Raw genomic sequence first — 13,018 nt, 5'->3', positions numbered from 1 at the left:
CTCAATGAAGGTAGGACTTTCTCAATGAATGGTAGGGCTTTCTCAATGAATGGTATGGCTTTCTCAATGAAGGTAGGGCTTTCTCAATGAATGGTAGGGCTTTCTCAATGAATGGTAGGGCTTTCTCAATGAAGGCAGGGCTTTCTCAATGAAAGGTAGGGCTTTCTCAATGAATGGTAGGGCTTTCTCAATGAAGATAGGGCTTTCTCAATGAATGGTAGGGCTTTCTCAATGAAGGTAGGGCTTTCTCAATGAATGGTAGGGCTTTCTCAATGAAGGTAGGGCTTTCTCAATGAAGGTAGAGCTTTCTCAATGAAAGTAGGGCTTTCTCAATGAATGGTAGGGCTTTCTCAATGAATGGTAGGGATTTCTCAATGAATGGTAGGGCTTTCTCAATGAAAGGGCTTTCTCAATGAATGGTAGGGCTTTCTCAATGAAGGTAGGGCTTTCTCAATGAATGGTAGAGCTTTCTCAATGCAGGTAGGGCTTTCTCAATAAATGGTAGGGCTTTCTCAATGAATGGTAGGGCTTTCTCAATGAAAGGTAGGGCTTTCTCAATGAAGGTAGGGCTTTCTCAATGAAGGTAGGGCTTTCTCAATGAATGGTAGGGCTTTCTCAATGAAGGTAGGGCTTTCTCAATGAATGGTAGGGCTTTCTCAATGAAAGGTAGGGCTTTCTCAATGAATGGTAGAGCTTTCTCAATGAAGGTAGGGCTTTCTCAATGAAAGTAGAGCTTTCTCAATGAAAGTAGAGCTTTCTCAATGAAGGTAGGGCTTTCTCAATGAATGGTAGGGCTTTCTCAATGAAGGTAGGGCTTTCTCAATGAATGGTAGGGCTTTCTCAATGAAGGTAGGGCTTTCTCAATGAATGGTAGGGCTTTCTCAATGAAGGTAGGGCTTTCTCAATGAAGGTAGGGCTTTCTCAATGAATGGTAGGGCTTTCTCAATGAAGGTAGGACTTTCTCAATGAATGGTAGGGCTTTCTCAATGAAGGTAGGGCTTTCTCAATGAATGGTAGGGCTTTCTCAATGAAGGTAGGACTTTCTCAATGAATGGTAGGGCTTTCTCAATGAAGGTAGGGCTTTCTCAATGAATGGTAGGGCTTTCTCAATGAAGGTAGGGCTTTCTCAATGAAGGTAGGGCTTTCTCAATGAATGGTAGGGCTTTCTCAATGAAGGTAGGGCTTTCTCAATGAAGGTAGGGCTTTCTCAATGAATGGTAGGGCTTTCTCAATGAAGGTAGGGCTTTCTCAATGAATGGTAGAGATTTCTCAATGAATGGTAGGGCTTTCTCAATGAAGGTAGGGCTTTCTCAATGAAAGTAGAGCTTTCTCAATGAAGGTAGGGCTTTCTCAATGAATGGTAGGGCTTTCTCAATGAAGGTAGGGCTTTCTCAATGAATGTAGAGCTTTCTCAATGAAGGTAGGGCTTTCTCAATGAAAGTAGGGCTTTCTCAATGAATGGTAGGGCTTTCTCAATGAAGGTAGGGCTTTCTCAATGAATGGTAGGGCTTTCTCAATGAATGGTAGGGCTTTCTCAATGAAAGTAGGGCTTTCTCAATGAATGGTAGGGCTTTCTCAATGAAGGTAGGGATTTCTCAATGAATGGTAGGGCTTTCTCAATGAAGGTAGGGCTTTCTCAATGAAGGTAGGGCTTTCTCAATGAATGGTAGGGCTTTCTCAATGAATGGTAGGGCTTTCACAATGAATGGTAGGGCATTCTCAATGAAGGTAGAGCTTTCTCAATGAAGGTAGGGCTTTCTCAATGAAGGTAGGACTTTCTCAATGAATGCTAGGGCTTTCTCAATGAAGGTAGGATTTTCTCAATGAATGGTAGGGCTTTCTCAATGAAGGTAGTACTTTCTCAATGAAGGTAGTACTTTCTCAATGAATGGTAGGGCTTTCTCAATGAATGGTAGGGCTTTCTCAATGAAGGTAGGGCTTTCTCAATGAAGGTAGGACTTTCTCAATGAATGGTAGGGCTTTCTCAATGAAGGTAGGGCTTTCTCAATGAAAGTAGAGCTTTCTCAATGAAGGTAGGGCTTTCTCAATGAAGGTAGGGCTTTCTCAATGAAAGTAGGGCTTTCTCAATGAAGGTAGGGCTTTCTCAATGAAAGTAGAGCTTTCTCAATGAAAGTAGAGCTTTCTCAATGAAGGTAGGGCTTTCTCAATGAAGGTAGGGCTTTCTCAATGAATGGTAGAGCTTTCTCAATGAATGGTAGGGCTTTCTCAATGAAGGTAGGGCTTTCTCAATTAATGGTAGGGCTTTCTCAATGAAGGAAGGGCTTTCTCAATGAATGGTAGAGCTTTCTCAATGAATGGTAGGGCTTTCTCAATGAAGGTAGGGCTTTCTCAATGAAGGTAGGGCTTTCTCAATGAAGGTAGGGCTTTCTCAATGAAAGTAGAGCTTTCTCAATGAAGGTAGGGCTTTCTCAATGAAAGTAGGGCTTTCTCAATGAAGGTAGGACTTTCTCAATGAATGGTAGGGCTTTCTCAATGAAGGTAGGACTTTCTCAATGAAGGTAGTACTTTCTCAATGAATGGTAGGGCTTTCTCAATGAATGGTAGGGCTTTCTCAATGAAGGCAGGGCTTGCTCAATGAAGGTAGGACTTTCTCAATGAATGGTAGGGCTTTCTCAATGAAGGTAGGGCTTTCTCAATGAAAGTAGAGCTTTCTCAATGAAGGTAGGGCTTTCTCAATGAAGGTAGGGCTTTCTCAATGAATGTAGGGCTTTCTCAATGAAGGTAGGGCTTTCTCAATGAACGTAGAGCTTTCTCAATGAAAGTAGAGCTTTCTCAATGAAGGTAGGGCTTTCTCAATGAAGGTAGGGCTTTCTCAATGAATGGTAGAGCTTTCTCAATGAATGGTAGGTCTTTCTCAATGAAGGTAGGGCTTTCTCAGTGAATGGTAGGGCTTCCTCAATGAAGGTAGGGCTTTCTCAATGAATGGTAGAGCTTTCTCAATGAATGGTAGGGCTTTCTCAATGAAGGTAGGGCTTTCTCAATGAAGGTAAGGCTTTCTCAATGAAAGTAGAGCTTTCTCAATGAAGGTAGAGCTTTCTCAATGAAAGTAGGGCTTTCTCAATGAAGGTAGGGCTTTCTCAATGAAGGTAGGGCTTTCTCAATGAAGGTAGGGCTTTCTCAATGAAAGTAGAGCTTTCTCAATGAAGGTAGGGCTTTCTCAATGAAAGTAGAGCTTTCTCAATGAAGGTAGGGCTTTCTCAATGAATGGTAGGACTTTCTCAATGAATGGTAGGGCTTTCTCAATGAAGGTAGGGCTTTCTCAATGAATGGTAGGGCTTTCTCAATGAAGGTAGGGCTTTCTCAATGAATGGTAGGGCTTTCTCAATGAAGGTAGGGCTTTCTCAATGAAAGTAGAGCTTTCTCAATGAAGGTAGGGCTTTCTCAATGAAGGTAGGGCTTTCTCAATGAAAGTAGGGCTTTCTCAATGAATGGTAGGGCTTTCTCAATGAAAGTAGAGCTTTCTCAATGAAGGTAGGGCTTTCTCAATGAAGGTAGGGCTTTCTCAATGAATGGTAGGTCTTTCTCAATGAGTGGTAGGGCTTTCTCAATGAAGGTAGGACTTTCTCAATGAATGGTAGGGCTTTCTCAATGAAAGTAGAGCTTTCTCAATGAAGGTAGGGCTTTCTCAATGAATGGTAGGGCTTTCTCAATGAAGGTAGGACTTTCTCAATGACGGTAGTACTTTCTCAATGAATGGTAGGGCTTTCTCAATGAATGGTAGGGCTTTCTCAATGAAGGTAGGTCTTTCTCAATGAAGGTAGGACTTTCTCAATTAATGGTAGGGCTTTCTCAATGAAGGTAGGGCTTTCTCAATGAAAGTAGAGCTTTCTCAATGAAGGTAGGGCTTTCTCAATGAAGGTAGGGCTTTCTCAATGAAAGTAGAGCTTTCTCAATGAAGGTTGGGCTTTCTCAATGAATGGTAGGGCTTTCTCAATGAAGGTAGGGCTTTCTCAATGAATGTAGAGCTTTCTCAATGAAGGTAGGGCTTTCTCAATGAAGGTAGGGCTTTCTCAATGAATGGTAGGGCTTTCTCAATGAAGGTAGGGCTTTCTCAATGAAGGTAGGGCTTTCTCAATGAATGGTAGGGCTTTCTCAATGAAAGGTAGGGCTTTCTCAATGAAGGTAGGACATTCTCAATGAATGGTAGGGCTTTCTCAATGAATGGTAGGGCTTTCTCAATGAAAGTTAGGGCTTTCTCAATGAATGGTAGGGCTTTCTCAATGAAGGTAGGGCTTTCTCAATGAAGGTAGGGCTTTCTCAATGAAGGTAGAGCTTTCTCAATGAAGGTAGGGCTTTCTCAATGAATGGTAGGGCTTTCTCAATGAAGGTAGGGCTTTCTCAATGAATGGTAGGGCTTTCTCAATGAAGGTAGGACTTTCTCAATGAATGGTAGGGCTTTCACAATGATGGTAGGGCTTTCACAATGATGGTAGGGCTTTCTCAATGAAGGTAGAGCTTTCTCAATGAATGGTAGGGCTTTCTCAATGAATGGTAGGGCTTTCTCAATGAAGGTAGGATTTTCTCAATGAATGGTAGGGCTTTCTCAATGAAGGTAGTACTTTCTCAATGAAGGTAGTACTTTCTCAATGAATGGTAGGGCTTTCTCAATGAATGGTAGGGCTTTCTCAATGAAGGTAGGGCTTTCTCAATGAAGGTAGGACTTTCTCAATGAATGGTAGGGCTTTCTCAATGAAGGTAGGGCTTTCTCAATGAAAGTAGAGCTTTCTCGATGAAGGTAGGGCTTTCTCAATGAAGGTAGGGCTTTCTCAATGAAAGTAGGGCTTTCTCAATGAAGCTAGGGCTTTCTCAATGAAAGTAGAGCTTTCTCAATGAAAGTAGAGCTTTCTCAATGAAGGTAGGGCTTTCTCAATGAAGGTAGGGCTTTCTCAATGAATGGTAGAGCTTTCTCAATGAATGGTAGGGCTTTCTCAATGAAGGTAGGGCTTTCTCAATTAATGGTAGGGCTTTCTCAATGAAGGTAGGGCTTTCTCAATGAATGGTAGAGCTTTCTCAATGAATGGTAGGGCTTTCTCAATGAAGGTAGGGCTTTCTCAATGAAGGTAGGGCTTTCTCAATGAAAGTAGAGCTTTCTCAATGAAGGTAGGGCTTTCACAATGAAGGTAGGGCTTTCTCAATGAAAGTAGAGCTTTCTCAATGAAGGTAGGGCTTTCTCAATGAAAGTAGGGCTTTCTCAATGAAGGTAGGACTTTCTCAATGAATGGTAGGGCTTTCTCAATGAAGGTAGGACTTTCTCAATGAAGGTAGTACTTTCTCAATGAATGGTAGGGCTTTCTCAATGAATGGTAGGGCTTTCTCAATGAAGGCAGGGCTTGCTCAATGAAGGTAGGACTTTCTCAATGAATGGTAGGGCTTTCTCAATGAAGGTAGGGCTTTCTCAATGAAAGTAGAGCTTTCTCAATGAAGGTAGGGCTTTCTCAATGAAGGTAGGGCTTTCTCAATGAAAGTAGGGCTTTCTCAATGAAGGTAGGGCTTTCTCAATGAACGTAGAGCTTTCTCAATGAAAGTAGAGCTTTCTCAATGAAGGTAGGGCTTTCTCAATGAAGGTAGGGCTTTCTCAATGAATGGTAGAGCTTTCTCAATGAATGGTAGGTCTTTCTCAATGAAGGTAGGGCTTTCTCAGTGAATGGTAGGGCTTCCTCAATGAAGGTAGGGCTTTCTCAATGAATGGTAGAGCTTTCTCAATGAATGGTAGGGCTTTCTCAATGAAGGTAGGGCTTTCTCAATGAAGGTAGGGCTTTCTCAATGAAAGTAGAGCTTTCTCAATGAAGGTAGAGCTTTCCCAATGAAAGTAGGGCTTTCTCAATGAAGGTAGGGCTTTCTCAATGAAGGTAGGGCTTTCTCAATGAAGGTAGGGCTTTGTCAATGAAAGTAGAGCTTTCTCAATGAAGGTAGGGCTTTCTCAATGAAAGTAGAGCTTTCTCAATGAAGGTAGGGCTTTCTCAATGAATGGTAGGACTTTCTCAATGAATGGTAGGGCTTTCTCAATGAAGGTAGGGCTTTCTCAATGAATGGTAGGGCTTTCTCAATGAAGGTAGGGCTTTCTCAATGAATGGTAGGGCTTTCTCAATCAAAGTAGAGCTTTCTCAATGAAGGTAGGGCTTTCTCAATGAAGGTAGGGCTTTCTCAATGAAAGGTAGGATTTTCTCAATGAATGGTAGGGCTTTCTCAATGAAGGTAGGACTTTCTCAATGAATGGTAGGGCTTTCTCAATGAAAGTAGAGCTTTCTCAATGAAGGTAGGGCTTTCTCAATGAAGGTAGGGCTTTCTCAATGAAGGTAGGACTTTCTCAATGAATGGTAGGGCTTTCTCAATGAAGGTAGGACTTTCTCAATGAATGGTAGGGCTTTCTCAATGAAGGTAGGACTTTCTCAATGCAGGTAGTACTTTCTCAATGAATGGTAGGGCTTTCTCAATGAATGGTAGGGCTTTCTCAATGAAGGTAGGGCTTTCTCAATGAAGGTAGGACTTTCTCAATGAATGGTAGGGCTTTCTCAATGAAGGTAGGGCTTTCTCAATGAAAGTAGAGCTTTCTCAATGAAGGTAGGGCTTTCTCAATGAAGGTAGGGCTTTCTCAATGAAAGTAGGGCTTTCTCAATGAATGGTAGGGCTTTCTCAATGAAAGTAGAGCTTTCTCAATGAAGGTAGGGCTTTCTCAATGAAGGTAGGGCTTTCTCAATGAATGGTAGGACTTTCTCAATGAGTGGTAGGGCTTTCTCAATGAAGGTAGGACTTTCTCAATGAATGGTAGGGCTTTCGCAATGAAAGTAGAGCTTTCTCAATGAAGGTAGGGCTTTCTCAATGAATGGTAGGGCTTTCTCAATGAAGGTAGGACTTTCTCAATGACGGTAGTACTTTCTCAATGAATGGTAGGGCTTTCTCAATGAATGGTAGGGCTTTCTCAATGAAGGTAGGTCTTTCTCAATGAAGGTAGGACTTTCTCAATTAATGGTAGGGCTTTCTCAATGAAGGTAGGGCTTTCTCAATGAAAGTAGAGCTTTCTCAATGAAGGTAGGGCTTTCTCAATGAAGGTAGGGCTTTCTCAATGAAAGTAGGGCTTTCTCAATGAAGGTAGGGCTTTCTCAATGAAGATAGGGCTTTCTCAATGAAAGTAGAGCTTTCCCAATGAAAGTAGAGCTTTCTCAATGAAGGTAGGGCTTTCTCAATGAAGGTAGGGCTTTCTCAATGAATGGTAGAGCTTTCTCAATGAATGGTAGGGCTTTCTCAATGAAGGTAGGGCTTTCTCAATGAATGGTAGGGCTTTCTCAATGAAGGTAGGGCTTTCTCAATGAATGGTAGAGCTTTCTCAATGAATGTGAGGGCTTTCTCAATGAAGGTAGAGCTTTCTCAATGAAAGTAGGGCTTTCTCAATGAAGGTAGGACTTTCTCAATGAATGGTAGGGCTTTCCCAATGAAGGTAGGGCTTTCTCAATGAATGGTAGGGCTTTCTCAATGAAGGTAGGGCTTTCTCAATGAATGGTAGGGCTTTCTCAATGAATGGTAGGGCTTTCTCAATGAAAGTAGAGCTTTCTCAATGAAGGTAGGGCTTTCTCAATGAAGGTAGGGCTTTCTCAATGAATGGTAGGACTTTCTCAATGAATGGTAGGGCTTTCTCAATGAAGGTAGGACTTTCTCAATGAATGGTAGGGCTTTCTCAATGAAAGTAGAGCTTTCTCAATGAAGGTAGGGCTTTCTCAATGAAGGTAGGGCTTTCTCAATGAAAGTAGAGCTTTCTCAATGAAGGTAGGGCTTTCTCAATGAAGGTAGGGCTTTCTCAATGAAAGTAGGGCTTTCTCAATGAAGGTAGGGCTTTCTCAATGAAAGTAGAGCTTTCTCAATGAAAGTAGAGCTTTCTCAATGAAGGTAGGGCTTTCTCAATGAAAGTAGGGCTTTCTCAATGAAGGTAGGGCTTTCTCAATGAATGTAGGGCTTTCTCAATGAAGGTAGGGCTTTCTCAATGAATGGTAGGGCTTTCTTATTGAAAGTAGAGCTTTCTCAATGAAGTTAGGGCTTTCTCAATGAATGGTAGGGCTTTCTCAATGAAAGGTAGGGCTTTCTCAATGAAGGTAGGACTTTCTCAATGAAGGTAGGGCTTTCTCAATGGATGGTAGCGCTTTCTCAATGAAAGGTAGGGCTTTCTCAATGAATGGTAGGGCTTTCTCAATGAAGGTAGGACTTTCTCAATGAATGGTAGGGCTTTCTCAATGAAGGTAGGGCTTTCTCAATGAATGGTAGGGCTTTCTCAATGAAGGTAGGGCTTTCTCAATGAAGGTAGGGCTTTCTCAATGAAAGTAGAGCTTTCTCAATGATGGTAGGGCTTTCTCAATGAATGGTAGGGCTTTCTCAATGAAGGTTGGGCTTTCTCAATGAATGGTAGGGCTTTCTCAATGAAGGTAGGGCTTTCTCAATGAATGGTAGGGCTTTCTCAATGAATGGTAGGACTTTCTCAATGAATGGTAGGGCTTTCTCAATGAAGGTAGGGCTTTCTCAATGAATGGTAGAGCTTTCTCAATGAATGGTAGGGCTTTCTCAATGAATGGTAGTGCTTTCTCAATGAATGGTAGAGCTTTCTCAATGAATGGTAGGGCTTTCTCAATGAATGGTAGGGCTTGCTCAATGAAGGTAGAGCTTTCTCAATGAATGGTAGAGCTTTCTCAATGAATGGTAGGGCTTTCTCAATGAATGGTAGGGCTTTCTCAATGAAGGTAGGGCTTTCTCAATGAATGGTAGGGCTTGGAGGAGCATTGTAGAACAGAAAGACCTAGAATGGTTCCCTGGAAGTGGCATTGCAGGTAGATAGGGTGGTGAAGGAGGCTTTTGGCATACTTGCCTTCATCAGTCACGGCACTGAGTTATGATGCAGTTGTTAGTGAGGTTGCATTTGGAATTCTGTGCTCAGTTTTGATCACCGGGCTATAGGGAGGGCGCTGTGAAGCTGGGAAGAGTGCAGAGGGGATGTACAAGGATTCTGCTGGGACTCAAGGGGCTTAGTTACAGGTAGAGGTTGAGAAGGTCTGCATTTTATCAGTGGAGACTGAGAGGTGTATAAAATCATGAGGGGTATAGATGAGGTGAATACACACAATCATTTCCCCAGGGAAAGGGAGTTATAAACTAGAGGACAGGGTATTTAAAAGGAACCTGAGGGGTAGAGCTTAGTATTGTAATGGAAAGAGCTGCCAAAGGAAATGGTTGAAGTGGGTGCAATAACAGTTAAAAGATACTTGGAGAGGTAAAGGACTGTACAAAAGTCTTAGGCACTTATCTAGGGTGCCTAAGATACTGTTCTCTACAGTACTGTAGTAATTTTATGTATTGCACAGTACTGCTGCCCCAAAAAAATCCATGACATATATGAATGATGATAAACCTAATTCTGATCTGGGTCTCTATTGTGGACTGGAAGTGGGAAGGGGGCAGGGAGAGAGGAATCAATGTTGGGAAAATGGGATGGAGCAGGAAGCACCAGAAAGACATTCTGTAATTGTCAATAAATCATTTGTTTGGAATCAAATGACCTTGCCTGGTGTCACCCATGCCACCCTGGCACTCCTTCCCTGTTATCTGTCCACCATGGTGCTCTGCCCTCACCATTCCCAGCATCCTTTGCTCTCTGCGCCACGTTGACAGATACGGGACTGTGCAAAGGTCTTAGGCGGGCAGTGCCTATAAAAAATATTCACCCCCCCCCCCGGAAGTTCTCATTTTTTTTATTGTTTTACAAGGCTGAATCACAGGGGATTTAATCTGGCTTCTCTTGACACTGATCAAGAGAAGAAGACTCTTTTGTGCCAATGTGAAATCAGATCCCTACAAAGCGATCCCTGCAAATATAAAACACAAAATAATTGATTGCATAAGTATTCACCCCCTTTAATATGACACACCAGATCAGCATCGGTGCAGCTAATTGGTTTTGGAAGTCACATCATTAGTTAAATGGAGATCACCTGTGTGCAGTCAAGGTGTTTTAATTGATTGTAGTAAAAATACACCTGTATCTGGGAGGTCCAACTGCTGGTGAGTCAGTATCCTGGCAAAAACTACACCATGATGACAAAAGAACTCTCCAAGCAACTCCGCAAAAAGGTTATTGAAAAGCACAGGTCAGGAGATGAATACAAGAAAATTTCCAAGTCACTGAATATCCCTTGGAGTGCAGTTAAGTTGATCATCAAGAAATGGAAAGAGTATGGCACAGCTGTAAATCTACCTAGAGCAGGCCATCCTCAAAAACTGAGTGACTGGGCAAGAAGGGGAATAGTAAGGGAGCCTATGACAACTCTGGAGGAGTTACAAACTTCAGTGGCTGAGATGGGAGAGACTGTGCATACAACTGTTGCCTGGGTGCTTCACTAGTCACAGCTTCATGGGAGAGTGGCAAAGAGAAAGCCACTGTTGAAAAAATAAAATCTCATGAAATCTCAGCTAGTTTGGCAGAAGGCATGTGGGAGACTCTGAAGTCAGCTGGAAGAAGGTTTTATGGTCTGATAAAACCAAAATTGAGAGTTTTGACCATCAGACTAAACGCTACATTTGGCGTAAGCCAAACACCACACAACATCAAAAACACACATATCATGAAATATGGCAGTGGCTGCATCATGCTGTGGGGATGCTTCACTGCAACAGGCTCTGGAAGGCTTGTGAAGGTAGAGGGTAAAATGAATGCAGCAAAATACAGGGAAATCCTGGAGGAAAACCTGATGCAGTCTGCAAGAGAACTGTGACTTAGGAGAAGATCTGTTTTCCAACATGACAATGACCTCAAGCATAAAGCCAAAGCTAGATAGGAATGGCTTAATAACAACAAAGTTAATGTCCTGGAGTAGCCAAGTCAGTCCAGACCTCAATCTAATTGAGAATTTGTGGCTGGACTTGAAAAGGGCTGTCCACTCATGATCCCCATGCAATCTGACAGAGCTTGAGCAGTTTTGTAAAGAAGAATGGGGACAAATTGCAGTGCCCAGATGTGCAAAGCTGATAGAGACCTATCCACACAGACTCAAGGCTGTAATTGCTGCCAAAGGTGCATCTGCTAAATACTGTCTTGAAGGAGGTGAATACTTATGCAATCAATTATTTTGTGTTTTATATTTGTAATTAATTTAGATCACTCTGTAGAGATCTGCTTTCACCTTGACACGAAAGAGTTTTTTTTCTGTTGATTAGTGTCAAAAAAGCCAAATTAAATCCACAGTAATTCAATGTTGTAAAACAATAAAACAGGAAAAATTCCAGGAAAAATACATTTTATAAGCACTGTATGACTTTTACACAGTACTGGATGTGGATTCTCAAAGGCAAGCTTATGGCCATATGAAAAACTTGCTTTCAGCAGCTTCAGAGGCAAATAGCATCATAGAATTAGCATTGCAAGGGAAAGATGTGGAACAAATGTGGGAAATGGGATTAGTTTAGGGCATCTTGGTTAGCATGGATAAGCTGGGCCAAGTGGCCTGTTTCCCTGCTGTGTTATGTTTATAGCACCCAGTGCCCTCACTGGGATCTGATATCTCTCCGAGGGGTTGCCTTCTGAACCACAGCTGTTCCCCAGGAGATGAACTAAGAATGACTGCATGAGGAGCTCTGTAACTCACTGAAGGAAACATTGGCTCTTCCTCAATCCAACACCTGCTGTGTGATGATGATTATTTTTTTTCTGCCCGTAGGCCGCTGTTTCCTGCAAAAGGCTCGAGAAGTTCCTGGGAGGCAGTGACTTGGACACATCAGCAATCCGGCACAATCCCATGCTCGGTAGGTCAGCTGCTCTTTATTGTGACTGCTCGAGGAAAAACACGGGTGGGTTATCCATCGCTGCAAAGAATAGCAGACAGCCTTACTAAAGGAATAAGCAAAGCTGTCTGAACAACCTGGTCCTGCGGACAGGAGGAAATAAACCCGTTAACAATCAGATTTAGATTCTGATTCACTTGTCGCGTTAAATCAAAACATACAGTCAGATGCGTCATTTGTGTTAACAACCAACACGACTTCACACCTGCACCAACGCAGTCACTGTCATGCTGCGTTTTCACCTCACAAACGAGAAAATCTGCAGAGGCTGGAAATCCGAGCAGCACACACGAAGTACTGGAGGAACTCAGCAGCCAGGCAGCATCGGTGGAAAAGAGTACAGCTGACGTTTTGACCCGAAACCCTTCGGTAACACAAGGCAAGCATGATGCCCAGGCAGAAGGATTGTTGTCTCTGGGGTACAGAGCTCCTGATGAATGACCATCGCCTGCTGGTCCAGTCGACTTTCCAGCTACGTGAGGCCAACTGATACGTTACAATGATCCCCACTTGGAAGCAAAGAATGCGAATCAGGTTAATTATTACTGACACATGTCATGAAATCTGTTGTCTTTAGCACACAATGAAATGAATAGAAATGATCATAGCTTACAATAATGAATATAAATAATGCAAAAGAGAGCAAAGTAATGTTTGTGGGTTCATGCACTGTTCAGAAATCTGATAGCGGAGGGGAAGAAACTGTTCCTGAATCGTTGAGTGTGTGTCTTCAGGCTCCTGTAGCTCCTCCTCGATGGTAGTGAGGAGAAGAGGGTGTGTGCTGGATGATGAGGATCCCCAGTGTTAGGTGCCATCTTCTCACAATTTCAGAGATGGAAACAAAGCAACTAATGGGTGGAGAATGACAGGCGATCAAGGATAGAGTCACAAAGCCATGGATGACCCTTTGGTCCAATTGACCCATGCTGACCAAGATGCCCATTTTAGCTAGTCCCATTTTCCTACCTTTGGCCCATATCCTTTAAAATTGTTCCTATCCATGTACCTGACCAAATGTCTTAAATGTTTCTCTTGTATCATCCTCAACTACTTCCTCTGGCAGCTCATTCCATATTCGGACCACCCGCTATGAGGAAAGAGTTGTCCCTCAGGTTCCTATTAATCCTCTCCCTTCTCACTTCATCCTATGTCCACTGGTTTTAGATTCCACAACCCTGGGAAA

At 42.6% G+C, this 13,018-nt stretch overlaps 1 protein-coding gene across 1 annotated transcript in view; it reads left to right on the top strand.

Moving 5' to 3' along the window:
* abcc2 (ATP-binding cassette, sub-family C (CFTR/MRP), member 2) overlaps positions 1–13,018 on the top strand; it is a 131,650-nt gene that overhangs the window by 60,015 nt on the left and 58,617 nt on the right. Inside the window, exon 14 of the mRNA XM_073026959.1 lies at positions 11,712–11,796. Within this exon, the coding sequence (XP_072883060.1) occupies positions 11,712–11,796 (85 nt within the window). The remainder of the gene's footprint in view (positions 1–11,711; positions 11,797–13,018) is intronic.

This window comes from Hemitrygon akajei, chromosome 23, assembly GCF_048418815.1.
Source record: "Hemitrygon akajei chromosome 23, sHemAka1.3, whole genome shotgun sequence".
In the NCBI taxonomy this organism is placed as follows: Eukaryota; Metazoa; Chordata; class Chondrichthyes; order Myliobatiformes; family Dasyatidae; genus Hemitrygon; species Hemitrygon akajei.
The sequence above is the reverse complement of the archived record's forward strand: the minus strand, read 5'-3'. Positions and strand labels throughout refer to the sequence as shown.